This window comes from Oryctolagus cuniculus, chromosome 9 (assembly GCF_051225735.1).
Source record: "Oryctolagus cuniculus isolate XC-2025 breed Fujian yellow rabbit chromosome 9, ASM5122573v1, whole genome shotgun sequence".
Lineage (NCBI taxonomy): Eukaryota > Metazoa > Chordata > Mammalia > Lagomorpha > Leporidae > Oryctolagus > Oryctolagus cuniculus.
The window spans coordinates 112,633,292-112,659,760 of record NC_142875.1 but is presented as its reverse complement, the minus strand read 5'-3'; the positions used below and the strand labels follow the sequence as shown (position 1 = coordinate 112,659,760).

General features: G+C 44.6%; 1 protein-coding gene across 2 annotated transcripts in view; it reads left to right on the top strand.

Moving 5' to 3' along the window:
* Positions 1-26,469, top strand: part of PLBD1 (phospholipase B domain containing 1) — a 78,356-nt gene that overhangs the window by 5,619 nt on the left and 46,268 nt on the right. For both annotated transcript variants that reach the window (XR_011379002.2, XM_008259602.5), the window contains exon 2: positions 18,130-18,349. Coding sequence is in view for 1 of the 2 variants with exons in the window: in XM_008259602.5 (XP_008257824.2) it covers positions 18,130-18,349 (220 nt within the window). In the remaining variant the exon portion in view is untranslated. The remainder of the gene's footprint in view (positions 1-18,129; positions 18,350-26,469) is intronic.

Sequence of the window (26,469 nt, the reverse complement as noted above, 5' to 3'; positions counted from 1 at the left end):
TTAAGGTAGAACAAGTTAAAATTTTTTTCATAATTTATTCATTTTCTTGAAAGGCAGAGTAAGAGAGAGCTTCTAGCCACTGGTTCTCTTTCCAAATGCCTGCAATAACCAGTAGTTAAGAACTCCATCCTGGTCTCCCATGTGGGTCATGAGCCATCACCTGCTCCCTCCCAGGCTGTGCATGAGGAGGAAGCTGGATGAAGCTAAGTAGCTGGGGTTTGAACTGGACTCTGATAAGGGGTGGAGGTGTTCCAAATGGCTTTTTAACCCACTGAGCCATAACATTTGCCCATGATTTTCATAATATGTAAATGAAATCATGTAAACTCGTTTGTTCTGACTTGAATAATGGAAATTTTTACTTTGTACTTACTTAGGCATTAATTTTCCATTGTTGCTCATTATTTTTGCTTTTGTTGGATTCCAAATTATAAAGTGTTAACTATGGAGACTGCAAAAGAGGAAACAGCAGTATTCATGATGTTAATCTCAAGGGACTTTTTTTTAAATCAGTTTTTGCATGCATAAAAGTTTGTCCTTCATGGCATAGATTTCAGGATCTTCCACACCTTATAATTCTCAATCTTTTGAAAATTTACCTTTATAATGTGGCTGAGAAAAGCATTTATAATATCTCATGTAGCTGCTTTTTGCAGCTGCAAAAGAAACTTGGTGAATGTGGTTAAAAATGAAATAGAGGTAGTGAAATTATGAGGAAATTTCAGTGTAAATCTTGAAACTCTGTGTCCACAGAGATAACAGCATGTTACAGTCTTCCTAGGGAAAGTTGTAAAAGTCCCTCAATTGAGAAACTTGAAGATAGAATGAGCTAATCAAAGAAGAGATAGGCTTGCTCTGAAATTTGTTCATCATCCTTGTGAATTAAGTAATCTGACAACACACAGTGTTGAGTTACTTGAACCAACGTTATTTTCTTTAGGGTCATTTGCAAACCTAAGACACCAAAGTTGTAATTTGTAATTAGACATCAAGGATTAATATGCTGTGAATTTGACAGGAGTCTATTGCCAGGTGTTGCTCTCCCAGTCAGGGTGAAGGACTGGGACTTAAGTGGCCACATAATCAATAAAGGATTGTACTGGACCCAAGGGAGTACATACAGTGACATAGGAGCTGCCACCTCTCACTCCCAAGGAGCTTGCAATCGGGTCTGTTGGACCAGATACCCATAAACATACGCAACTACTAAAGGATCTAGATGAGGAGGGAACCAAGGGCCAAGTCGTCTGGGGCAAGTTGACCTCTGTTGCTGAGACTTTTGGCAAGACCTCAGACATCAGCTGGCAGTGAGGAACAGGTTTGTTTCAAGGGAATGCCGGAAAGGGATCATTCCAGATCCAAGCAAGTCTGCAGCAGTTTTTTGCATGAGTGTTTTGTCACTTTTAAGCTCCTTTTGAAAGCTCTTTCCTCTGACCTAAAGTGTCAGGCACCTCATAGCCCCACCTTGCTTCCCTCCCCTGCCTTCTGTGCTGGCTTCCTGCAGGTGTCATCTCAAGCGTGTCAACTCGGCCACACTGTGTGCCATCTCCTGCTCTGTACCCCAGAAAGTCTTGAAAATCAGTCCTGTCCTGAAGCACATGCAAGTCTGGGGATGAGGGAATTAATGCTTCTTAGGGAAACTTTAAAAAAAAAAATGTGTATATTTGAGAGAGGAAGAGAGTCAGTGAGCGCCATCCATTGGTCCACTCCATAAGTACCTGCAATGGCAGGAAGCTGAGGCCAAGAGCCAGGGACTCAATTTATGTTTCCCTTGTGGGTGGCAGGAATGCAACTACTTGGGCCATTACCTGCTGCTGCTTAAGGTCTGCATTGGCAGGAAGCTGGAATAAGGAGCCAAAAGCCAAGCCAGGCATCGAACCCAGGTATTCTGATATGGGACATGGAAATCGCAATCAGTATCTTAATGGCTATGCCAAACACCAGTCCCCATCAGACAACTTTTGAGCCATGTTGCATGGATGCAGGTATGTAAATGCTCTCATCTGTTCCTGGGGGTGCAGATTTTAGAAGCTCATTCTCTGCACCTTCTCAGAGGGCTTCAAAGGAGTCAACCAACAGTGTCGCTGGTGGAGCACCTTGAATGGGCTTTCTCTACCTGCCTTTGTTACTCCTTCAGTTCCCTGGGAGCACTGCCAAAATAATCCTCCTTTCAGCAAGAGTCTTGGACTCTGATCTCCAGACAGGGTCCCAGTTGCCTGGAGATTGTTTAACTCAAGAACCAGTTATCTTCTTAGTGACTGATGAAGCATCAAAGCAAATCTGAAAGCCAGGTATCAATTTACCAAGAACACTTTCAGATTGAAGTGCAATGCCAATATACACAGGGAAAGTTAAGACTGCCTCGTGAGCATACAAGAGGAAAACACTTCAAGAATCGGAAGCATTGAATTATTTGCCAAGTCCAATCTGAAGAGATGAAATATTTTTCACTTTTATTTTCCCCAGAAATCTTTTATTTAAGGTACACCAACTTCATGCATTTCATAAATAGAACTTTAAGAACATAGTGATTCTTCCCACCGTACATACCCTCCCACCCTTCTTCCTCCTCCCTCTCCTATTCCCATTCTTAATTATTTACTAAGATCTATTTTCAGTCAACTTTATAATCAGATTATACTAATTAAATATTTCTGAACAGTTTTTTGATTTATGTTTTGATTTCTTCTGTGACTACTATTCATTTAAGAGATTGCTGTTCAGTCTCCATGTGTTCGCATATGTTCTAGAGATTCCCGAGTTGTTGATCTCCAGCTTCATTCTATTGTGGTCAGAGAACATGCATGGTATGGTTTCAATTCCTTTGAATTTGCTGAGACTTGCTTTATGGTGTGGCCTGTGGTCTATCCTAGAGAATGTTCCATGTGCTGCTGAGAAGAAAATGTGTATTCTGCATCTGTGGGACAAAAAGTTCTGTAGATACCTGTTAGGTCCATTTGGTCTGTAGTGTTCATTACTGTTTCCTTGCTGATTTTTCTGTCTGGTTGATTTGTCCATTGCTGAAAAGGGGATATTGAAGTTCTCCCTTACTATAGTATTGGAGTCTGTGTCTCTTTAGATCCATTACCATTTCTTTTAAATAGCCAGGTGCCCTGTAATTAGATGTGTATAACTTTATTATAGTCCTATCTTCCCATTGAATTGATCTCTTAATCATTGCACAGTGACCTTTTTCTCTTCTAACAGCTTTTGTGTTAGTCTATTTTGTCTGATATTACAATGGCAATACCAGCTCTTTTCTGGTTTCTGTTAGCATGGAATACCTTTTCTATCCTTTCATTTTCAGTCTGCATCTATCTTTGTTGGTAAGATGTGTTTCTTGTAGGCAGCAAATAGATTGGCCTTGTTTTTCAATCCATTCAGCCAGGCTGTGTCTTTTTTTTTTTTTTTTTTTAAAGATTTGTTTACTTGACAGTCAGAGTTACATAGAGAAGGAGAGGCAGAGAGAGAGCAGTCTCCATCTGCTGATTCACTCCCCAGTTGGCCCCAGTGGCCAGAGCTGCGCGATTCTGAAGCCAGGAGCTTCTTCCAGGTCTCCCTCATGGATGCAGGGGCCCAAGGACTTGGTCCATCTTCTACTGCTTTCTGAGGCCACAACAGAGAGCTGGATTAGAAGTTGGAGCAGCCGGGACTTGAACCGGCCCCCATATGGGATGCTGGCACTGCAGGCAGTGCCTTTACCTGCTATGCCACAGCACTGGCCCCAAGGCTGCATCTTTTAATTGGGGAGTTGAGGCCATTTACGTTCAAGGTGACTATTGATAAGTAATGACTTGGCCCTGCCATTTTCCCAGAAATATTCCTATTGTTTACTTTGGATTTCTTTTGTACTGGGCTTTTTTCATTAAGATAATCATCATGTCTGATAACACAAGATCATTAGACTTTTTAACTTTTGAACATTTGTATCAGTAGCATTTTACATTATCATGACAAATTTAGCACCACTTCACATCTTGACAGTACCTTTAATATAATCCAAATAGCCTTATTGTTGGTATCTCCACAAGATGAGCGATCCTTTGATATTTCCCAGGGGCCCAACTGGAAATATCAAAGTCCAAGAAATTGGAACTTTGATTTTTTTTTTTTCCTTTGAATGCTTGTCAAGGATGCCAAGAAGGCTCAATATCTGATTGAAATAGGATCCTTTAACATCATGACATAATATAAACCAGATGTGATTATTGATACAAATTAATTACTCAAATGCTTTAAAATAAGCACATATTTAAACAACCCATAGATCTTGTTTAAAAATAGCTGAGTTTTTATTAATTAGAACTTAACAGACATTAAGAGAGCACAATAGATAACTTCAACAGAACACAATCTCTTTGGTAATCCCAAGAACCATAAATAAAAAATTATTTAGCACATGGAATTATCCCATGACTTGGAATAATTTCAACAGTCAGAACTAGGGAAGATAAAATAGCTTACTGGAGCAGACTAGAAAACTGAAGAGTCACCAGTTTAAAAATTGCAGCATCTTAATAGTTTCATTTAACAGATTTTTAACACTATTTCAGTATATTTACTAACATGCATTGCAAAAACCTCATTGCTTTAACAGAGGATCAGAGTCTAGTTCTATGTTAAATAGACTAATAGCTTTTGCTTTCTACCTGCTGATTTTCTTGATTTACATTTTTGAAATAACCCTTAGAAATCTCCAAGTTAAGACTATTTTCTTAAATACGCTAGCACATTGAATTTCAAGCTTAGTCTCTTCAAGTAGTGTTGAACTATTTTCATATGGATAGCTTATGAAAACACATTAGCAGGCCGGTGCTGCGGCTCACTAGGCTAATCCTCCGCCTAGCGGCGCCAGCACACCGGGTTCTAGTCCCGGTCGGGGCGGCGGATTCTGTCCCAGTTGCCCCTCTTCCAGGCCAGCCCTCTGCTGTGGCCAGGGAGTGCAGTGGAGGATGCCCCAAGCACTTGGGCCCTGCACCCCATGGGAGACCAGGAAAAGCACCTCGCTCCTGGCTCCTGCCATCGGATCAGTGCGGTGCGCCGGCCGCAGCGCGCCGGCCGCAGCGGCCATTGGAGGGTGAACCAACGGCAAAAGGAAGACCTTTCTCTCTGTCTCTCTCTCTCTCTCACTGTCCACTCTGCCTGTCAAAAAAAAAAAAAAAAAAAATTAGCAAATCCAAACAGTTTTTCCATAGAATATAAGGTTCTAAGATTACCTAAAAACACATTTATCTCATTTGCTTTACCTAATTTACATTTAGCAATTACACCTAGATGACTGAAGATGCTGATATTATATCATACCTCTATCTGAATTAAGGTCAAAGTCACATTTATATCAAATTCTCCTTTTTATAAAACTCGAGGTATGAATCAGTGACATTAAACCAGAGATTACAAAATCTACCTTAGGGGGTCTATAATAGGCATTGATTACCCATTGCTATCAGAAACTTGTTAAACCAAGATGTAAAACAAGTTTGGCAAGTTACAAAGCAATATTTTTTAAAGACAGTGGCTCAGCAGGGAGGTTTGATCAGTTCTGTTGGCATAGTTTCATGCTCACCTCCTCTCCTCCAGCGAGACCAATGCCTGGGTGCTAGCCCCAGTGGGTACAGTGTTCATCTGCACTGTCACAAGAACCACACAAAGGATCTGTGCAGTCCCAGGTGTGAGCACAGATCCTGCAGCAATGACCCTCACCAGGGAATCGGAGAGCCACCCGCAGTGATTGCCCAAAGGACCCGGTCACACCCTGCATCCTCCTGGTGTTTTCAGAGTCCCAGCATACAAGGCTCCCACCGTCATGAGCTCCCAGCCCGCTGTCAATTCTCCCAGCCAGACTCGCGCATCTCCTCTCAGCTGGGCACATGGACACGAGTTGGTACAGCTGTTACATCTATCCAAAATAGTGCCTGCCCTCTCTGCCAGTTACAGGATGCCGGTGCCAGGTGGTCAGGGAGAGAGAAACATGTCCCCCCTCCCCCTTTTCCCTCTAGGTTGCCAGGTACACTGTCCCCCCAAAGAGCTCCAAGTTGGACTTGAGCAACATTCTTCCCACAGCTTTATCACCAGTGGATTGGGCTGCTGCAGTCTGATCCCACCTTACTCTCCAAAGCTGGTGCTGAGGCTATTGGCTGCTGGGGCCCTGAATTGTATGCATCCATACCCTCCATGTAGACCCACAGTGTCCCTCTAATTTGCATGGAGTTTCCTGTCATTTTCTTCCTAACTCTTCCCAGAGATTTCACTCTCTCCACTTTTTTTTTTTTTAACTATCTTTCCCTAGACTAGAGCAGTACGTTCCCTATTCTGCCATCTTGGTGCCTCCTTTTGAGATTTTGATTATATAATTTTATTTTTTCTGTAACACATTCTACCTTTTTGCCTACTCCCCCAACCCCCATTTCTTTTTTTCTCCCCTTTCTCTAACTTGCTGAGTATACATTGTACTGCTCAGGGTTGAAAATCACTTACTCTTTAATAAATGAAGTGCTAGGAAAATGAGGTTACAAATATGGAACAGTGGTTTAAACCACTTATGAGTATTACACAAATTTTTCCTTTCTAAGCAGGATTAGGTGGATTTTTCTTTCAATTAAAAACAATGAACTCATAGAAAATGTTAACATTTACAAGTAAATGAAATAAATTTAATTTGGATGTTTGAGTTTTCACATAGAAATATAATGATGGGGCTTCTTGATTTATAGAAGAAAATCTGTTTTTACAATGTAACGCTTCCATTCATTTAACAAATACTAAGTGCACTGATTGTGAAGCCATTTCTCTTCAAAATGTTAAAATCCGATTTTTCATTTTCACAACTCTAAATACAATATCACACAAGGTTCTTAGCTTTGGGATTGATTAGACTTGAGGTGAGATGCCTACAGCACCTCTTGCCCAAACTTGAGGATATAAATAAGTACTTGGGCTATTTTAGACTAACTTCGGTAAATTTTCTGATAAACTTCATTTTTGAAACAACAAATACAAGTGAAAACTAGATTTGTCAAAGGCATGTTGTTTGGTCAACTACAGTGCTCCAGGATGTAAAGTGGTGAGCAGACATAGCTCCTGCTTTCACAGTTTTTATATAAAGCTGGGTTAGGATTAGAGTTGTATAATATTTTTCCATCTTCACTATTAAACTTTTCATACCATTCACTCCCCTTCCTAACATGTAAATGTTTCTGAAAAATAGAAACATAGGGTTAGAGTTGTGGCATAATGGGGGTAAGCCACCACCAGCATACAATATGGGCACTGGTTCGAGACCTGGCTACTCCTTTCCAATCCAGCGCCTTGCTAATGCACCTGGAAAACCCGCTGAGAGTAGCCTGAGTCCTTAGGCCCCTGTGCCCAAGAAGATCTGGCCCAGCTCTGGCTGTTGTAGCCATTTGGGGAGTGAACCAGTAGATGGAAGGTTTCTGTCTTTCTCTGACTCTAGCTCTGATTTTCAAATGAATAAAATCTTAAAGTTATAAAGGCTTAAACTGATTTAAGAGAATCTGAAAAGTATGGATATTTGGGAAAACCAGAATGCATGGAAGTGTGAAGAAAACATTGAGGAACAGAAGACATCCGTTAGGGGTAGAGTGATTCTCAAAGAACATACACTTTGTTAGCAGTATGTTTCTATCATGAATTCTCCTGAGGACTGGGGAAAGGTTTATTCATGCATAGAAGTAAACTGGTGTCAAAAAATGCATGTATTTGCAGAAGTTTATTTTTGTGGTTAGGAAATTAGGTAGTACCAGCAACAGTGAAAGCACAGTGCTGGAGTATTCAGATTGCCTTGAGGAAGCCACGATGTCCAGCAGAAGGGGGAAGGGAGAACACGAAGGTTCTCAAGATGAGAAATCTGCAGGTTATGGAGAAGAGGCCAGAGTTAAAATCACGCTTTGTGGATAGAACTGAAAGAAGAAACTGCTAAGGTTCACTGGACTTCCTTTATTCTTTCCCAGTTCCTGTTTATGGCCACTCCCAGCACAGCCTTTTAAAGCTGCTTTTTCTTTCCTCTTTCTTCTCCTCCTCCTTTATTTTTTTTTTAAAAACATTCTTTCATTTTTATTTATTTGAAAGAATAACGAGAGAACATGAGAGATCTTCCATCTCCTGGTTCATTTCCTCAGTGCCTGAAACAGCCAGGGCTGGGTCAAGACAAAGCCCAGAGCCAGAACTTCATCTGAGTCTCCTACATGGGTGGCAGGGAGTCAGTACTTGAGCCATCGTCTGCCACCTCCCAGAAGCATTAGCAGTACTGGATCAGAGGCAAAGTGGAACTTGATCCCAGCCATGCAGATAAGGGATGCAGACATCTCCAGCGGGGACTTAACCTGCTGAGCCCCAGGGCCAGTCCTTTCTCTTGAGCCAGCCATGTCTCCTCATGCTCTTACAAGGCTAACTGCAAGTGAGGGTGGAAGGGAATGTGCAGAAAGAGCTCAAGCTATGATGCTTAGGGTCAACAATAAAGTTAGACTCTTCCAGTTGGGAGGGGGAGAAGGAATGTTGCCATGGATGCTACCCAGGATGGTCAAGTTGTGGCTGATTGGCTTCATTAACAACTGGAGAATTATTTGTAACTGGGAGTCCATTGACAGAGTATCTTAATTATTGTTTTGAAAAAGCCTTCCATTATGGTCATGATTTTACTAAGTAGATGAGCTTAATCCTACTCACTCATTCCTCAAGGGTCATAATCTGGATTAGCTTCCAAGCCTGACCAAGTACCAGCCTATCCCCAGCTCCTCTGGGCCAATGTACCATGATACTTCTCTCTCTGTCCGCCTCTCTCTGTCCGTCTCCCCCTCCCCGCCTCTCTGTCCGTCTCCCCCTCCCCGCCTCTCTGTCCGTCTCCCCCTCCCCGCCTCTCTCTGTCCGTCTCCCCCTCCCCGCCTCTCTCTGTCCGTCTCCCCCTCCCCGCCTCTCTGTCCGTCTCCCCCTCCCCGCCTCTCTGTCCGTCTCCCCCTCCCCGCCTCTCTGTCCGTCTCCCCCTCCCCGCCTCTCTGTCCGTCTCCCCCTCCCCGCCTCTCTCTGTCCGTCTCCCCCTCCCCGCCTCTCTCTGTCCGTCTCCCCCTCCCCGCCTCTCTCTGTCCGTCTCCCCCTCCCCGCCTCTCTCTGTCCGTCTCCCCCTCCCCGCCTCTCTCTGTCCGTCTCCCCCTCCCCGCCTCTCTCTGTCCGTCTCCCCCTCCCCGCCTCTCTCTGTCCGTCTCCCCCTCCCCGCCTCTCTCTGTCCGTCTCCCCCTCCCCGCCTCTCTCTGTCCGTCTCCCCCTCTCCGCCTCTCTCCGTCTCTGTGTGTGTGTGTGTGTGTGTGTGTGTGTGTGTGTGTATGTTAACGATTTATTTTATTTGAAAGGCAGAGTTAGAGAGGGGGATGGAAGATCTCTCAGTCTCTGTCTATCCACTGGTTCACTCCCCAAATGGCTGCAATGGCCAGAGCTGAGACAAATTGAAGCCAGGAACCAGGAGCTTCTTCCAGGTCTCCGACGTGGGTGCAGGGGCCCAGGGACTTGGGCCTCCTCTGCTGCTTTCTGAGGCACGTTAGCATGGAGATGGATCAGAAGTGGAGCAGCTGGGACATGAACCAGTACCCAAATGGGATGCCAGCCCTACAGGCGGCAGCTTAACACACTGCATCACAGCATTGGTCCCCATATATTTTTAGACTTATTTGAAAGGCATTTCAAATTTGCTATTTTACTCCCAAATGCCTGCAATAATGGGTTGAAGCCAAGTGCTGGGAACTCAGTTTGCATCTCCTACATGGGTAGCATGTAGGACTTGAACCATCACCTGCTGCCTCTAGGGATGCACGTTAGCAGGAAGCTGGAATCGGGAGCACAGCCAGGATTGGAACCAAGCACCCTGACAAGGGATGCAGGCATACCATGCCACATCTCAACCACTGTGCCGAACTCCTGCTCCCATGATGCTCTAGTATTAAGTAAGCTGCAGATTGAGTGCTTACTGGGGAGACAATCTTTGCACCAAAAAATAAAATATTGATTCAGATGGGAATGTTGCCAAAGATAACAGCATATAACAAGTCTGCTTCTAGTTTCTTAACCACTAAAACCCAGTTTGTCTAAACTAAACTCATTACATCCCAGACCTACTCCCTAATTGCTTCCTCTCATTGAATGATACATCATCCATCTGCTGAGCCCCAGTGGAGAACCTGAGCATCATAATGGTCTCCTTCCACCACATTTTAAAAATAGAGACACTTCATCAATGTTTAATTTTAAAAGATTGATTTATTTATTTGAAAGAGTTACACAGAGAAGGAGGGGCAGAGAGAGGGATCTTCCATCCACTGGTTCACTCCCCAGTTGGCCACAATGGCCAGAGCTGTGCTGATCTAGAGCCAGGAGCTTCTCCTGGATCTTCCACGTGGGTGCAGGGGCCCAAGCACTTGGGCCATCTCATTCTGCTTTCCCAGCCCATAGCAGAGAGCTGGATCAGAAGTGGAGCAGCTGAGACTTGAACCAACCCATATGGGATGCTGGCACATTGATTTTTAATTTTTTTGATTTGTAACTGATGTATAAGTTGTACATATTTTGGGGGTACCATGTGACTTTTTTTAAATACATACTCATCATGTTTACTTTGATCTGAATATTATGTCTGTTGTATCAAATATTTATCATTTCTATATGGTGAAAACATTTCAAATCCTCTTCTAGATTTTTATTTATTTTTGTTTAAGGAATACAACTTCACAGAATTTAATATATAAAGATTTGGTAATATGATTCTTGCCCCCCTACCTCCCTCCCACCTCTGCTCCCATGTTTCTTCCTCCTCCCTCTTCCTTTCCTGCTCTTATTTTTTACTGAGATCAATTTTGTTAATTTTTATACTCAAAGATTAACCTTACACTAGGTATGAAGAAAAAAAGTAAAGAACAAAACCAAACAAGAAAAACATTGTTCCTCCACAGTCAAGGCAAGAGCTGTTCAAAATCATTACATCTCAAAGTGTCAATTTTGCTCCTATAGATTACATTCTAAGTACTCGATTAGTTATCACAGATCAGACAGACTAAATGGTATTTGTCTTTTTGTGACTGGCTTATTTCACTTATAATAGTTTCCAGTACATCCATTTTTTTTGCAAATGACAGGATTTCTTTTACGATAATTTCTTTATCTAGACCAGTTGATGAACATCTGGGTTGATTCCATATCTTCAGTATTATAAATTGAGCTGAAATGAACATGGTGGGTACAGGATCACTCTTTTATATGTGCTTTCATTTCCTTTGGATAAAATCCCAAGAGTAGGATGCCTGGGTCGTATGGTAGGTCTATATTCAGCTTTCTGAAGTATCTCCATACTGTCTTCCACAGTGGCTGTAATAGTTTACATTCCCACCATCAGTGGAATAAGGTACCCTTCTCCGCACATCCTCGCCAGCATTTGTTTGATTTCTGTATGAAAGCCATTTAAAGGGGATGAGGTGAAACCTCATTGTGACTTTGATTTACATTTCCCTGATGGCTAGTGATCCTGATAATTTTTTCATGTGTCTACTGGCCATTTGAATTTTCTGTCTTAAAATGTTCAGGTCCTTTGCCCATGTCTTAACTATGTTTTGTGGTGGTCGAGTTTCTCGAGCTCTTTATAGATTCTGGAAGTTAATCCTTTGTCAGTTGCATACTTTTTGCAAATTTGTTGTTTTTGAGGTCCTTGACATGCACTGACAGCTCATTTAGTGACTTTCCACTTTGTTGATGTAGACACTAATTGCCATAAACATCCCTCTTAACACTGCTTTTGCTGTATGCCATAAGTTTTGATATGAGATATTATCATATTCATTTCCACAAATTTGATTTCTTTGATTTCTTTTATGACACACTGTTCATTTAGGAACAGGTTGCTCAGTCTCCAAGTGTTTGCATATTTTCTTGAGGTTCTTGAGTTGTTGGTTTTGAGCTTCAGTCCATTGTGATCAGAGAATATGGTGTTTTTGATTTTTTTGAATTTGCTGAGACTTGCTTTATGGCCTTGATTATGGTCTAACTTGGAGAAAGTTCTGTGCACTTCTGAGAAGAATGTGTATTCTGTCACTGGGGTGAAAAGTTATATAAATATCAATAGGTCTACTTGGTCCATATTATCTATTAGCTTTGTTTTTTCTTTGTTTTTCTGTCTGTCTGATCTATACAGTGATCAAAGTGATGTGTTGAAATCCCCAATTACTATTGAATTGGCATCTATGTCTCCCCTTAGATCCATTAACAGTTCTTTTAAATAGTAAGGCACCCTGTAATTAGGTGCATATGCATTTATTATAGTCAAGTCTTCCTGTTGTATTGATTCCTGAATCATTACATAGTGTCTTCCTTTGTTTCTTTTAACAGTTTTTGTGTTAGTCTATTTTGTCTGATATCACGATGACTACAACAGCTCTTTTTTGGTTTCTGTTAGCATGTAATATCTTTTTCTGTCCTTTCACTTTCAGTCTGTGTGTATATTTGTTGGTGAGATGTTTCTTGTAGGCAATAAATGGGTCTTGTTTTTAATCGATTTGGCCAGTCTATCTTTTATTAGAATTGAGGCCATTTATATTCAAGGTAACTATTGAAAAGTATCACATTGGCCCCGCCACTTTTTCCATAAATATTCATATTGTTTACTTTGGATTTCTTTTGTGCTGTTACTGGGGAGTCGTGGTTTTTTTTTCCTTCACATTCTTTCATGATGGCTTTCTTTCAGTTCTACACATCCTTTAGCATCTTTTGTAAGGCTGGACAGGAAGTGACATTCTTTCAATTTTGTTATGGAAAGTCTTTATTTCATCTTCATTCATAAATGAGAACTTTGAAGGGTGCAGTATTGTTGAGTTGACAGTTTTTTCTCTTAAAACTTGGAATATATACCGCCATTCTCCCCTAGCCTGTAGGGTTTCCAATGAGAGGTCAGCTGTGTGTCTAATTAGATTCTCTGAAAGTAATCTGGCATCTCTCTCATGCACATTTTAGAATCTTTATGCTTTACTGTGGAAAGTTTGACTACAGTGTGTCATGGTGAAGATCTTTTCTGGCCATATCTGTTAGGAGTTCTATGTGCTTCCTGTACTTGGACATTCCTTTCTCTAAATTACGGAAGTTTTCTATAATTATTTCACTAAGTAGGTCTTCCAGTCCCTTCTCTTTCCACAACTCTAGGCACTCCTATGATGCATATGTTGGGTTGTTTGATAGTTTCCCATAGATCTCTAACAGTGTTTTATAGTTTAACAAGTTTTTTTTTTTTCTTTTTTTTTTTTTTTTGTCTGAGTGAAAGCTTTCCAAAGACTTCTAGCTCGGATATTCCTTCTGCTTCACCAACTCTGTAAGGCTCTCCACTGCATTTTTTATTGGTTCTATTGAATTCTTAATTTCTAGTATTTCATTTTTATTTCTCTAAAATCTCAATTTCATGTGAAATCTTCATATCATATATAGTTTCCTTTAGTTCATGGATTTGTTTCTGGTTGCTTTTAAGTAATAGTTTTTTAAATTCCATTTCTGGCATTTCCTCAATCTCTTCATCTTTACATTCTTAATATTGAAATGTTGTGTTCCTTTTGAGAGCTAATAGTGTCTTATTGTTTCTACAAATGCCTAAAAATAAATGCAGAAATTCAAGAATGTGTTTTCCTCTGATGGCTTTTATTTTGAGCTATGCCTATGTGGCTTAGTGGAATGTCTACACTTCAGTGAATACCAAGAGGTGTGTGGTGGGTGTGGCCAGGGAGCTCTGGTCAGTGCTTCAGGATGGGGCAAGTATCCAAGGTAATTCTGCTCTGGTTAACTGGATGCAGAGGAATTGGTGTTACCATCCCTTCTCTTCCAAGCTGAGGAATGCCCAGATGTTAGCCCCAAGTGTGTTCAACACTCAGCCACACTGCCATATGAACCACATGTATGGTCTGCACAGTCCTTCCTGTGAGCACAGTTCCCTCTGCTATGAGCTGCTGTAGGCAACCAAGGAGCTTTGAGCGTGAAGTAGTACTCTGATTGCCCAGAGCTCAGCCACACCCTGCCTCCTCTCATGCAGTCAGTGTTTTCTGTCTCAGCTTCCAGGGTTCTCACCGTCAAGGAATTACAAGTGGGGCCACTCTGCCCCTCTAACACATCCTGTCTGCAGGGAGACTGAAGTGTTCCCAGAACCACTTTCCGTGTATGTTCCAGTCCACTAGATTGAGTCCAGTCCTCTCAACTAGATTTGATGTCAGTGGAGAACATGGGTTTTTCTCTAGTAAGATCTCTGGATCATAGGTACACAAAATACCCACTAACGGCAGCCCCGCCTGCTTCACAGTTGTGCTGGCCACATAGGAAAGTCCCGCAGGCAGCACTTCTCTTCTGTAGGGATGGCTCCTCTCCCTATCTGTTGCCAGGTGGGTGGACACTGTCTCTGTCAGTTGCTCTTGGACTGCTGTGGTTGCCCCCACTGGGTGGAGGGCGAGCCCAATAATTGCTGCGTGTGTACATACAACTTGGAGCAGCCACTCCTGCCTTTGTCCCAAAACGACACCAGCCCTTGGGGCTGGTGCTGTGGCTCACTTGGTTAATTTTCCAACTGCGGCGCCAGCATCCCATATGGGCGCCGGGTTCTAGTCCCAAGTATAGGATGCCAGCTTTGCAGGTGGCAGCTTAGCTCCCTGTGCCAAAATGCTGGCCTCTGCTCCCACATCTTCAATGACCAACCCAAATGTATAGCTTTCTCTTAAGCAGAGAGATGTGCAATGGTTTCTCACACAGAGAAAAGGGTGCACATTTCCTTTTTTTCTCGGTCACCTTTCCTTTCACAAACATTTACCCAGTACTTGTGATGGGCTGGGCACTACACTGAGTGCTGAGGAAGGCCTCTGGCCTCAAAGAGTTTGAGCAGACCTGGAAGTTACTGAGTGGTGTGCAGGGTGTAAAGAAGGTATGCACACAACCTACAGAGCTTGTGGAGAAAGCCAACCCCTGCAAAGCGGCTGCTGTCTCCTGAGTCCTCAGCAATTTTGAGATTGCCCAGTGGTTTACAAGAGAGGAAGTCTCGAGCAAAAAAAGTGACTGTTAAAAACTGGATCATCACGGTTGGAGAGCCGCATGTAATGATTTCTGGACCACAAAGTGCAAGATGCGGTGGTGGTGATGAAACTGGTTAGGTAGATAGAAATGAGGCCAAAAGGCTAAGCTGATAATGTTTTTAAAAATAGGAAATAGAAGCCATTTAGCAGGCAAGCTAAGGAAAACTGTTTGCATGTTAAAAATGCTACCCTAGTCAGTGACTAAAGAATGGGTTGGGAGCCATTTAGCATGGTGGCTGAGATGTCACTTGGGATGATTGCATCCCCTATCAGAGTGCTTGGGTTCAAGTTCTGGCTCTGCTTCCTACTACAGCTTCCATCTAATGTGTACCCTGGCGGATAACAGGAGATACTCATGTGGTTGGGTCTTGCCACCATGTGGGAGAATTGGATGGCTCCTGGCTGTTCCAGGCATTTGGGGAGTGAATCAGCAGATGGGAGAGGTCTGTCAAATACAAAAAATTTTTAAAGAAGCTATTAAAAGGTCAGGGCGAACTTGACAAGGCGTCCTCTATAGTTGAGGCTAATTGTGAAACATAAACTTAGAAACAGATAAAGAAGGAGGGGTTGATGGGAAAGATAATTAGATTTTGACTAAAGATTGGATATGAAGGAGGGGGAGAGAGAAAAAGGAGGGGAGGCCAGGATAGTCTTAGGTTTCAGAATGGGAGACGATTGAACTCAGAATACGGAAGATGGGTTGGGATGGAATATGTATTTTATTTTCAGTATTTTTAATTTCTAGTGCTTATGGAGTCATCTAGAACGTGTTACGTTAAAAGGTATACTTCAGGCTGGTGCCGCGGCTCACTAGGCTAATCCTCCGCCTTGTAGCGCCGGCACACCGGGTTCTAGTCCTGGTCGGGGTGCCGGATTCTGTCCCGGTTGCCCCTCTTCCAGGGCAGCTCTCTGCTGTGGCCCAGGAAGGCAGTGGAGGATGGCCCAAGTGCTTGGGCCCTGCACCCCATGGGAGACCAGGAGAAGCACCTGGCTCCTGCCATCGGGTCAGCATGGTGTGCCGGCCACAGCATGCCAGCCACTGCGGCCATTGGAGGGTGAACCAACGGCAAAAGGAAGACCTTTCTCTCTGTGTCTCTCTCTCTCACTGTCCACTCTGCCTGTCACAAAAAAAAGGTATACTTCAAAATATTTGTAGAACTAAATGTTTATTTTGGCCCTGAAAAATTTTGAAATCTATGCAGTTATTTTTTAATACACATTGTCTATGAACATTTTGAAAACCTCATCTGCATGGATTTCAAGATTCTTTTGCACAAAAGTAAACATCTTGTAATTCCATTTTCCATGAACTATTTGAAACCTCCTCATACAAGAATAGGCCTAACCCATGGGGACAGAATGAAGTGGTACACAGAGGGGGAGCAGATTCCAAAGAGTAGTGCCCTTGAGGCCCTGGGTTGAAAGGCTTTATTTTTTATTTCATTTGAAAGGCAGAGATCCAGAGAGGGACAGAAACGGATATCTCCTGTCTGCTGGTTTACTCCCCAAATGCCCGCGACAGCTGGGGATGAGCCAGGCTAAAGCTGGGTCTCCCACATGAGTGACAGGGACCCAGATACATGAGCTATCACCTGTTGCCTTCCACGGTATGCATTAGCAGGAAGCTGGATCAGAAACAGAGGAGCCAGGACATAGACCCAGGAACTCTGATATGGGATGTGGTGACCCATATGCTGTCAACCGCTGTGCAAACGCCTGCCCCACAGAGTTGCAAGAACACATTGTCCCCAGAGTCGGTGCTCTGAGGTTCTTATGACATCAGGACTCCTATTCCGTTAGCAACTTAGGCAGAAGTAGTGCTGGGGCATGTGGGGTGGCTCGCAGATGGCAGCAGGCTCATCTGAGTGAGGCAGGTATGAGACCAATGCCAGAGCACACTTCTGTCTTTGGAAGATGAGGCCCAGACTGTGCCTGTCCTGTTCACCACTCTATCACCAGCACCTAGCATGGTCCTTGATACAACCTGGCTGCTCCCTAAAAGTTGTGAAGGTTGGGGCTGGTGCTGTGGTGTAACAGGTTAAGCCACCACCCTATGGGCAATGGCTGGAGTACCGGCTACTCCACTTCTGATCCAGCTCCCTGCTAATGTGCCTGGGAAAGCAGCAGAGGATGGCCCATGTGATTGGGCCCCTGCACCATGTGGGAGTCCTGGAAGAAGTTCCTGGCTCCTGGATTTGGCCTAGCCCAGCCCTGGCTGTTGCGGCCATTTGGAGAGTGAATCAACAGATGGAAGACGTCTCTGGCTTGCCCTCTCTCCCTCTGTCTGTAACTCTGCCTTTCAAATAAGTAGTCACCGGAACCAGAGAGAGCATTTATAGATGACCTTTTGTTCTCTGTGAAAGTGGAGCTTGTTAATTGTGTTAAAGAGAAAGGAGCAACTGCAGAGAGAGAGGAGGAAGCGAGTGGTTTTAGGACACAGAGGCAGGAAGAAATAGGATGGAATGACATTCCTGAACACAGTGGGAGGTTCAGAGCATGGGTAGAAGGAGGGAAGTGATCCGGAGGGGAGAGATGGGTAGCAGTCCAGGCTTTGTGAGGATGGATTCACAAAACCATCAAGAGCTAGAGATCACAAGCAACAACATCCAATTTTTCTGCAAAATAGGAACCTAATTTTTACATATGAAGGATTAAGCACAAGATACAGGATTAGTATCCTGAGAATGGTGATGCTGAGAGTAACAGAAGAAATCCATTATAAAAACCCTGTCCTTGGCTGAGTGAAGAGGTGGGGCAAAGCTCCAGCCATGCTCAGAGTCCCACCTTAGCCTTAGCCTACCTCAGTCCCATTGTTGATACAGCTTCTGCTACCCCTCAACTTTGACCTGATTCTTTGTGCTCTGAGTCCCTTTCCCTTGACGGATGCTCTGATTGTCCCCCATTGTAATAAGGAGAGATGTTGATGACAGGTTTCCCAATTCTGGCAAAATGGACACCTTCAAAAGCAAATATGTTGGAATTTGTGGATACGCAAGAAATATTTGTCAACAGCTCAGCTGACCAGCGTTCTGCCCTTTTCTTCCAGGAGTCTCCTATGCAACAGCCTACTGGATGGATGCCGAGAAGAAAGTACAAGTCAGAAATGTACTAGACAAGAATGGGGATGCGTATGGCTTTTACAATAACTCTGTGAAAACCACAGGCTGGGGCATCCTGGAAATCAGAGCTGGGTATGGCTCTCAGGCCCTGAGCAATGAGATCATCATGTTTGTGGCTGGATTTTTGGAGGGTTACCTCACTGCCCCGTAAGTACCCTGGTTGTGGCAGAGCACCTGCCAGGCAAGCTCTGTCCTTGTCTTTGTCCAGCTGTGACTCTAGTCTTCCTGGCATAGTACCTTAGAACCAAAAAGTAGTTGAGGCCCGTTGCACCTGTAATCAGAACCTGCCTAGGAGATACAAGGCCCCCAGGTGCGGTGTTCTTCAATCCTCATGGCATCAATCTCCCTAAAACCTTTCCTTCTCATGAAACTTTTAAAAGACAGGGAAGTCATTTCTTCGTATTGATCATTCCTGCTGTCTGGGAGAGAGAACCCGAGAGGTGGAGACTCAGGACCACAGTGAGTGAACATTAACTAAAAATTAAAATGTAAGATCATTTAGTTTCAACCATCTTGAAACAATACTCCAGAGGGCAAAGAGATTACTCACTAAAATTTTAGCAAGTTTACTATAAATGTCCCTTCCAGTTCTGTGGTTACTTGATTTTGGTGTCCTTGCCTTGCCATATGTAGTTAAAAATAATGCAATCAGGATGCCTGCTTTTTAGAAAAATGCTCTTTAGTGAAAGCAAAGTTGCAACACTTGTAATCAGGCCTTATCCCTCCTTTGATATCAAAAGTGTCTTATGATTGGGCTTGCTGCTTTTGTTCTCTGTGCCCTAGATTAAGTGCAATCTAACCAGAACTTATGTTGGGCTGTTACTACCTGAGTCATGGTGAGGTGCTGATCTGTATCTATTCCTGAGTACTGGAGATTATATCAGCTGTTGAAATGACTAGTTGTTGGGTTTCAACTGTTCTGCATAAATATAAACTGTATATTCTGTTTTGTTTTATTTTTAAAGGTTTATTTATTTGAAAGAGTTACAGTGAGAGAGGGAGAGACCGATATCTTCAATGCACTGATTCACTCCCCAGATGGCTGCAAAGGCAGGGCTGGGCCAGGCCAAAGCCAGGAGGAGCTTCTTCCAGTTCTCCCAGATGGATGCCAGGGACCCAAGCACATGGGCCGCCTTCTGCTTTTTCTAGGCCATTGGCAGAGAGCTGGATCAGAAGTGGAGCAGCTGGGACATGAACTGGCACCCTTATGGGATGCTGGCATCATATCTGGCAACTTTACCCTCTATGCCACAATGCTAGCCCCTCTTTTTATTTAATTTTTATTAATTTTTAAAAATAGATTTATTTGAAAGAGAGATGGAGATCTTCAATCTGCTGGTTCCCCGTCCAGATGGCTGCAACAGCCAGGGCTGGGCCAAGCTGGAGCCAGGAACTTCTTCCAGGTCTCCCACATGGGTACATGGGCCCAAGCAGTTGGACCATCTTCCCTTACTTTCACAGGCACGTGCGCAGGGGGAGTTGGATTCAAAGTGGAGCAGCTAGGACTCAAACTGATGCCCATACAGGATGCCAGCTTCATAGGCAGCAGTTTTACCCACTATGCCATAATGCCAGCCCTTCTGTTTTAATGTTTAATGACCATAAAAATGCCCTTAAAACCACACTATTCAGTGATATGAAAGATTTAAAAAGTGAATTAGAAAAAAAAGTAAATTAGATGTTTAAAGCCATATTATTTAAGTAAAAATCTTCTTATCCTCTAAATCTTTGTCTCTTCTCTATCAAGTGTTGATTGTGTTATTTAAATAGAATTGCAAATGTGGGGAAATAACTCTGAAGTTGTAATGAATGTAAAAAGATGAACTCATGGATGATATACAATGGGTTGTTAAGGGAAATTGTGGCAGGAGTAACACTCTTCTGTGAGAATGTTTTGAGGATAATTGTGTCTTCCTGGGCATTTCTGCTGGCTTTCCTGCTAGAGAGACCTCATGGAGTTTAAGAGGACTTGTGACAAAAGTGGCAGTTCGATAGTCTCATGTTTTACAAGATAACCTCTCTGTTCATCTCTGTAAAGTAGGTTGAGCATCTCATAGAATTCAAATTTCACCTTTACCTTTTTTTTTTTTTTTTTTTTAAGATACATTTATTTATTTGAAAGAGTTAGAGAGGAGAGGCAGGGAGGGGGGTTCTTCCACCCACTGGTTCACTCCACAATTGACCGCAATGGTTGGAGCTGCGCCGATCCGGAGCCAGGAGCTTCTTCTGGGTCTCCTACGTGGGTGCAGGGGCCCAAGGACTTGGGCCATATTCTTGTGCTTTTCCAGGCCATAGCAGAGAGCTGGATTGGAAGTGGAGCAGCTGGAACTTGAACTGGCATCTGTATGGGATGCCAGCACTGCAGGTGACGGTTTTACCCCACTACGCCAGGGCCAGGGCGCCTTTTCTTAAAAGACAACTATTTAGTGTTCTTGTTTAACATTTTTTTTCATCATGGCCTTTCAAAGAAAATCTGACGTGTAGTTTAGCCTTTAAAGATTTAAAGTCTACCAAATTGCTTCCTACCGATTATGCTCCATAATGTGAGGATCTCAGAAGTAGCAGCAGCTCCCGGGGGAGTAACAGGAGTTAGAGTGAGATGAGTCTAGTTTTTATTTGCAAGGTGGAGTGGGGAGGGGAAAAAGTGAGCACCTATCCATGAATTCACTCCACAAATACCCAGGTGCTGGGAACTCAACCCTGGTCTCCCATGTGGTTGGCAGAAACCCACGTACTTGAACCATCAGACGCTGCCTTGCAGGGTGCAAATTCACACAAAGCTAGAAGTGGAATCGGAGTAAGGACTTGAACCAGGCACTCCAGCATGGGAAGCCCTGTCTTCACTACTATGCCAGATACCCACCCCCTAACCTCAGCTTAATACTGGACCCTTACAGAAATCTTGGAACATGCTTGGAAGCAGCTTTGCCACAGAGTGCTCTGACCAAAAGAACTCCAGCCCAGGAGAGGAAAGTGCCCTGGTGGCAGAGCAAAGGCTGTGGAGGAGGTGTTTACAGTCTGGGGCTTGCCAGATGAGACCTGTTTGGCTTGGCTGGGAGGAGAGAGAAGGTCATTCTGGGCAGATGGTGACCAAAAAGAGCAGTGAAAGGGGTGCTGAGTCTGAGGGGAGTGAGTTGTGTTCCTGTGAGCAAGGAGTGGAGGCTGTGACTGAGCAAGCAGAAAACAACATGTCTGAAAAGCTATGGAAGGGGCCGGCGCTGTGGCGCAGGTGATAACGCCCTGAACTGAAGCGCCGGCATCCCATATGAGCACAGTTTCTAGTCCCACCTGCTCCTCTTCCGATCAAGCTCTCTGCTATGGCTTGGGAAAGCAGAGAAGATGGCCCAAGTCCTTGGGCCCCTGCACCCACGTGGGAGACCCAGAAGAAGCTCCTGGCTTCAGATCGGCGTAGCTCCAGCCATTGTGGCCATCTGGGGAGTGAACCAGCGGATGGAAGACCCCTCTCTTTCTCTGCCTCTCCTCTCTGTGTAACTCTGACTTCCAAATAAATCTTTTAAAAAAGTTATGGAAGGCTTTGGAAGGAGAGCTTGCTTTCTTTCCTTCCTCCCTTTTTTAATTAAAAATTATTTACTTATTTGGAAGGCAGAGTTACTGAGAGGCAAAGGGAGATCTTCCATCCAATGATTCACTCCCCAAATGGTCAGAGTAGCTGGAGCTGGGCCTATCCAAAGCCAGAAGCCAGGAGCTTCTTCCAGGTCTCCCACACAGGTGGAAGGGCCCGACTACTGGGCCTTCTTCCACTGCTTTCCCAGGCCATAGCAGAGAAGCTGGATTGGACGTGGGGTAGCCTGGTCTTGGACCTGTGTCCACATGGGATGCTGGCACTGCAGGTGGCAGAGTTACCCACTATGTCACAGTGCCGGCCCCAAGGAGAGCTTTCAACAGTTGTTCTTGGCTGCCATTGCTCAGGGGTTTCTTGGATTTGAAAGATAAGCTCATTGTTCATCTCTGTCTCATCCTTGTGACTGGTGCTTTTCCCACCTTCTGGAGGATGGATTTCCTGTATATTTGGAGCCATGGGTCCAAGAGGGCCACATGATACCATCTGAAGGTCCCCCATCTTGTGCACACACTATTACTGTTGTAAAAACACTGGACTCAGGGCTGGCACTGTGGCTCACTAGGTTAATCCTCTGCCTGCAGGACCAGCATCCCATATGGGCACCGGTTCTAGTCCCAGTTGCTCCTCTTCCAGTCCAGCTCTCTGCTGTGGCCTGGGAAAGCAGTGGAGGGTGGCCCAGGTCCTTGGGCCCTGCACCGGCATGGGAGACCAGGAGGAAGCACCTGGCTCCTGGCTTCGGATCAGCGCAGCTCCATCCGTTGAGACCATTTGGGGAGTGAACCAACAGAAGGAAGACCTTTCTCTCTGTCTCTATCACTGTCTGTAATTCCGACAAAAAAAAAAAAAAAAAAAAAAAAACCATACTGGACTCGGCTTTCTGAGAAGTGGAGCGTTTATCTTTACCCCATGGTACTGTAGGAGAGGAGGGCAGGTCATGTACAGAGGTTTGGGAACTTAGGGAGTTAGGGTAATCAGGGTAGAAATGGGGGAAAACCAAATGACAGAGCATGATGGGTACAGAGGGCAGGGGTGGGGAAAGTCCTCTGAGCATTCGCCTTGGCAAATTGCATCTGTACATGCGTCCTATGTTCAAAGATGGCTGCTGGGCTGTCATTGGAGGTATGTCATTTAGAATTACAGGGACTCGAAGGTCAGCCTGAGTCAATCTGCACAGGCTTCAGTTACAAGGATGATCAGAGCCCATTCTGTCCAGTCTTGTTAGGGACCCTAGAAAGACAACTTAGCAGATCTTGCTTTTTTTTGCAAAAGCTACTAGTATGAGATTACAAATTGCTATGCAACAGGTAGGCACTGAACAATTACAGACAGCGTATTAGGCACGGAGGCTTGCTGTTAAGCCAGAGAAGGGGGATGCTTTTGTTATGCATTGTTTTATGTCATTGAACAAGGGAAGAAGTCGGTGAGCAAGAAGATGCATGAAGGAGAACTGAAGAGGGTGGAGAGAAAAGACAGATGAGGAAGAGGAGGAGGGATAGAGAAGGAAGAAGGAGAGGAAGAAGGGTAGAAGTAAAAAAAGGGGGGGAGGAGAGAAGGAGAAGAAAAGAACAACAGGAAGTGTTAACTGAAAAGTCATAGTCTGGTTGAAAAATCAAAGTTGCTGGGGCTCACTAGGCTAATCCTTCGCCTGTGGCGCTGGCACCCCAGGTCCTAGTCCCGGTCGGGGTGCCGGATTCTGTCCTGGTTGTTCCTCTTCCAGGCAAGCTCCCTGCTGTGGCCCAGGAGTGCAGTGGAGGATGGCCCAAGTCCTTGGGCCCTGCACCCGCATGGGAGACAGGGGAAGCACCTGGCTCCTGGCTTCGGATCAGCACGGTGCACCGGCCACAGTAGCCATTGGGGGGTGAACCAACGGAAAAGGAAGACCTTTCTCTGTCTCTCACTGTCCACTCTGCCTGTCAAAAAAAAAAAAAGATTTTTCTGCTGGTCACACTAAGCATTTAAACCCAGAAACAATCAGGTTCCCCAAGATGGCTGGTCCACAAACCTGAATTTGGTTACAAGGTAAAGATTTTTCTTAGAGTATGTACATGCATTGACTCAGTCACACAATACATGTTTATGTGGGATTATCAGTTATATTGAAAACTAAAGAGTACCTTTTTGGAAATTGAAAAATACCTGGTAACAACCAACAGACTTGATTATGATGAGGGAGATACATGACATTCCCACACTCAGTCCCACATTGCATATGATCTGTGTGCCGGGGAAGGCAAGCCATGGGGTGGTGACTCCCTCTTCCTAGGATGGCCCTAGATGGAAAGCTCCTTCTTAAAGTACAGTAGATGCTTCCTTGCCCATGACTGAGGCTGTTGCCTTGCAAGAAATGGCCTGTTACCCAGGGAGCCAGCTGCAGGCCTCTTGACAGCACTGACAGCACCCTGGCTCACTTAGGCTTTTGCAGGATTTGAGTTCATAGGGAGGGAGAATAGCAAGAGGAGAGAAAAGAGGAAAGAAAGGGAGAGCAAAACAGAGGAGAAGGAAGGGCTGCAATCAAAGCCGTCTCTAGAAGAGCCTTTCCCACAAGTTGCTTCCCGGCTAATCTGCTAATTGCATTACTGAGAAGTCATATATAGCAGGGTTTTTTGAAATCAGCAGGGATTTAAAGTGGTGGCTCTGAGCCTAGCTCTCAGCTAGATACAGTGGGATGACCCACTAGTGGCCAGCACGCTGAAAACAGGCCTCCAGCAATGGGCTGGGGAAGAAGGATGATGTCCAAGAGATGAAGGACAGGAGCCAGGCTCACAGGGGCAGGGAAACAGCAGAGTAGATGCTGCAAGGATCCATGGGATTGCAGCTTCCCGATGAACAGTACCACCGAGGACTGCTGCAGGCAGAACCATAGACACAAACTCATCTCCCGCTGTCTCCGTTGAGTAGTGGGAGACAGAATGGTGCCCTAAGTATCTAGCATTCTTGGAAGCAAAGCAGAAGATCTGGGGCAGGCGCTTGGCACAGAGGTTAAGGCATTTAATGGAGTGCCTAGGTGCAGGGCCTGACTCCTCTCCCAATTCCAGCTTCCCACTAATGCAGATATTAGGAGGCAGAAAATGATTCAAGTGCTTGGGTCCCTGCTATCCATGTCGGAAATCCATTGAGTTTGCCTGGCCCAGTCCTGGTTGCTGTGAATGAATCAGCAGATAGGAGTTCTCTCTCTACCTGTTCATTCATGTCTCTGCCTTTCAAACAATAAATGTTCTTAAAAGTAGAGCTTGAAATGCCAATCTTCTGAAACTGTAATAATAGCAACAAGCCAGTGATGAAGAATGCTGGTCACAGGCTAGGGGCGTGTGTGTGTGTATATGTGTGTTTAGGTACAGAGTTAGAAACAGAGAAAGGTCTTCCTTCTGTTGGTTCACTTCCCAAATGGCCGCTATGGCCGGAGCTACCCCGATCCTAAGCCAGGCGCCAGGTGCTTCTTCCTGGTCTCCCATGCAGGTGCAGGGGTCCAAGCACTTGGGCCAACCTCCACTGCCTTCCCGGGCCACAGAGAGCTGGACTGGAAGAGGAGCAACTGGGACTAGAATTGGGCGCCCATATGGGATGCTGGCGCAGCAGGTGGAGGATTAACCAAGTGAGCCACGGTGCAGGCCCCGCAATATCATCTTAATATACAAGTATGTATCAAAAAAGCCCCAACCTCTGCAGGAATTTAGAAATTGGACCAGTGGATGGGAATATTCTCTGTATTGAAATACTGATTTTTTTTTTTTTTTTGGCAGAGAGATACAGAGTCAGAGATCTCCCATCTGCTGGTTTACTCCCTTAACGTCCACAACAGCCAGAGCAGCCCCAGGCCAAAGCCAGGATCCTGGAACTCAGTTCTGGTCTCTCATGTGGGTGTCAAAGTCCCATGTAACTCGGTCATTGCCTGTTGCCTCCCGTAGTGAGCATTAGCAGGAAGCCTGAATTGGGAGTGGAGCTGGACTCAAACCCAGGTACTCCTAAAAAGGACATTACGAGAGGCGTTTTAAATACCAGGCCAAATGTGTGCCTCTTTTGACTCTTAAAATTAGTCATAAAGCTTGTACACATTAGCAGAAATATGGCTTTAAAAAAAAAAACAGGGGCCAGCGCTGTGGCTCACTTGGTTAATCCTCCACCTGCAGCGCCAGCATCCCATATGGGTGCCGGGTTCTAGTCCCGGTTGCTCCTCTTCCAGTCCAGCTCTCTGTTGTGGCCTGGGAGGGCAGTGGAGGATGGCCCAGGTGCTTGGGCCCCTGCACCTGCGTGGGAGACCAGGAGGAGGCTCCTGGCTCCTGTGCCACGGCACAGTGCTGGCCATAGCGGCCATTTGGGGAGTGAACCAACAGAAGGAAGACCTTTCTCTCTGTCTATAACTCTGTCAAATAAATTTAAAAAACAAAAAAAAACAACCAGGAAAGGAAGATGTTTTCCTCTACATCAATCCTGTTCAGACATTGTTAATGACACATAACCCATTCCTCAAAAGAACAAGGGAGGGTTGCATGTGCTAACAGCATAAATTCATATATTATGCAAAATTCATATTTTAATAAAATTTGATTTTTAAGGTATTTAAAACTGCACTCACTGGAAGTAGCAGCTACCAGACATGCACATGCCCCACTGCTGGCAGTACTTCCTGGTGGTGCTGTTGTGTATCCGCTCTGTTACCCGTTTGTGTCTCCTGTAGGGTCCTTCC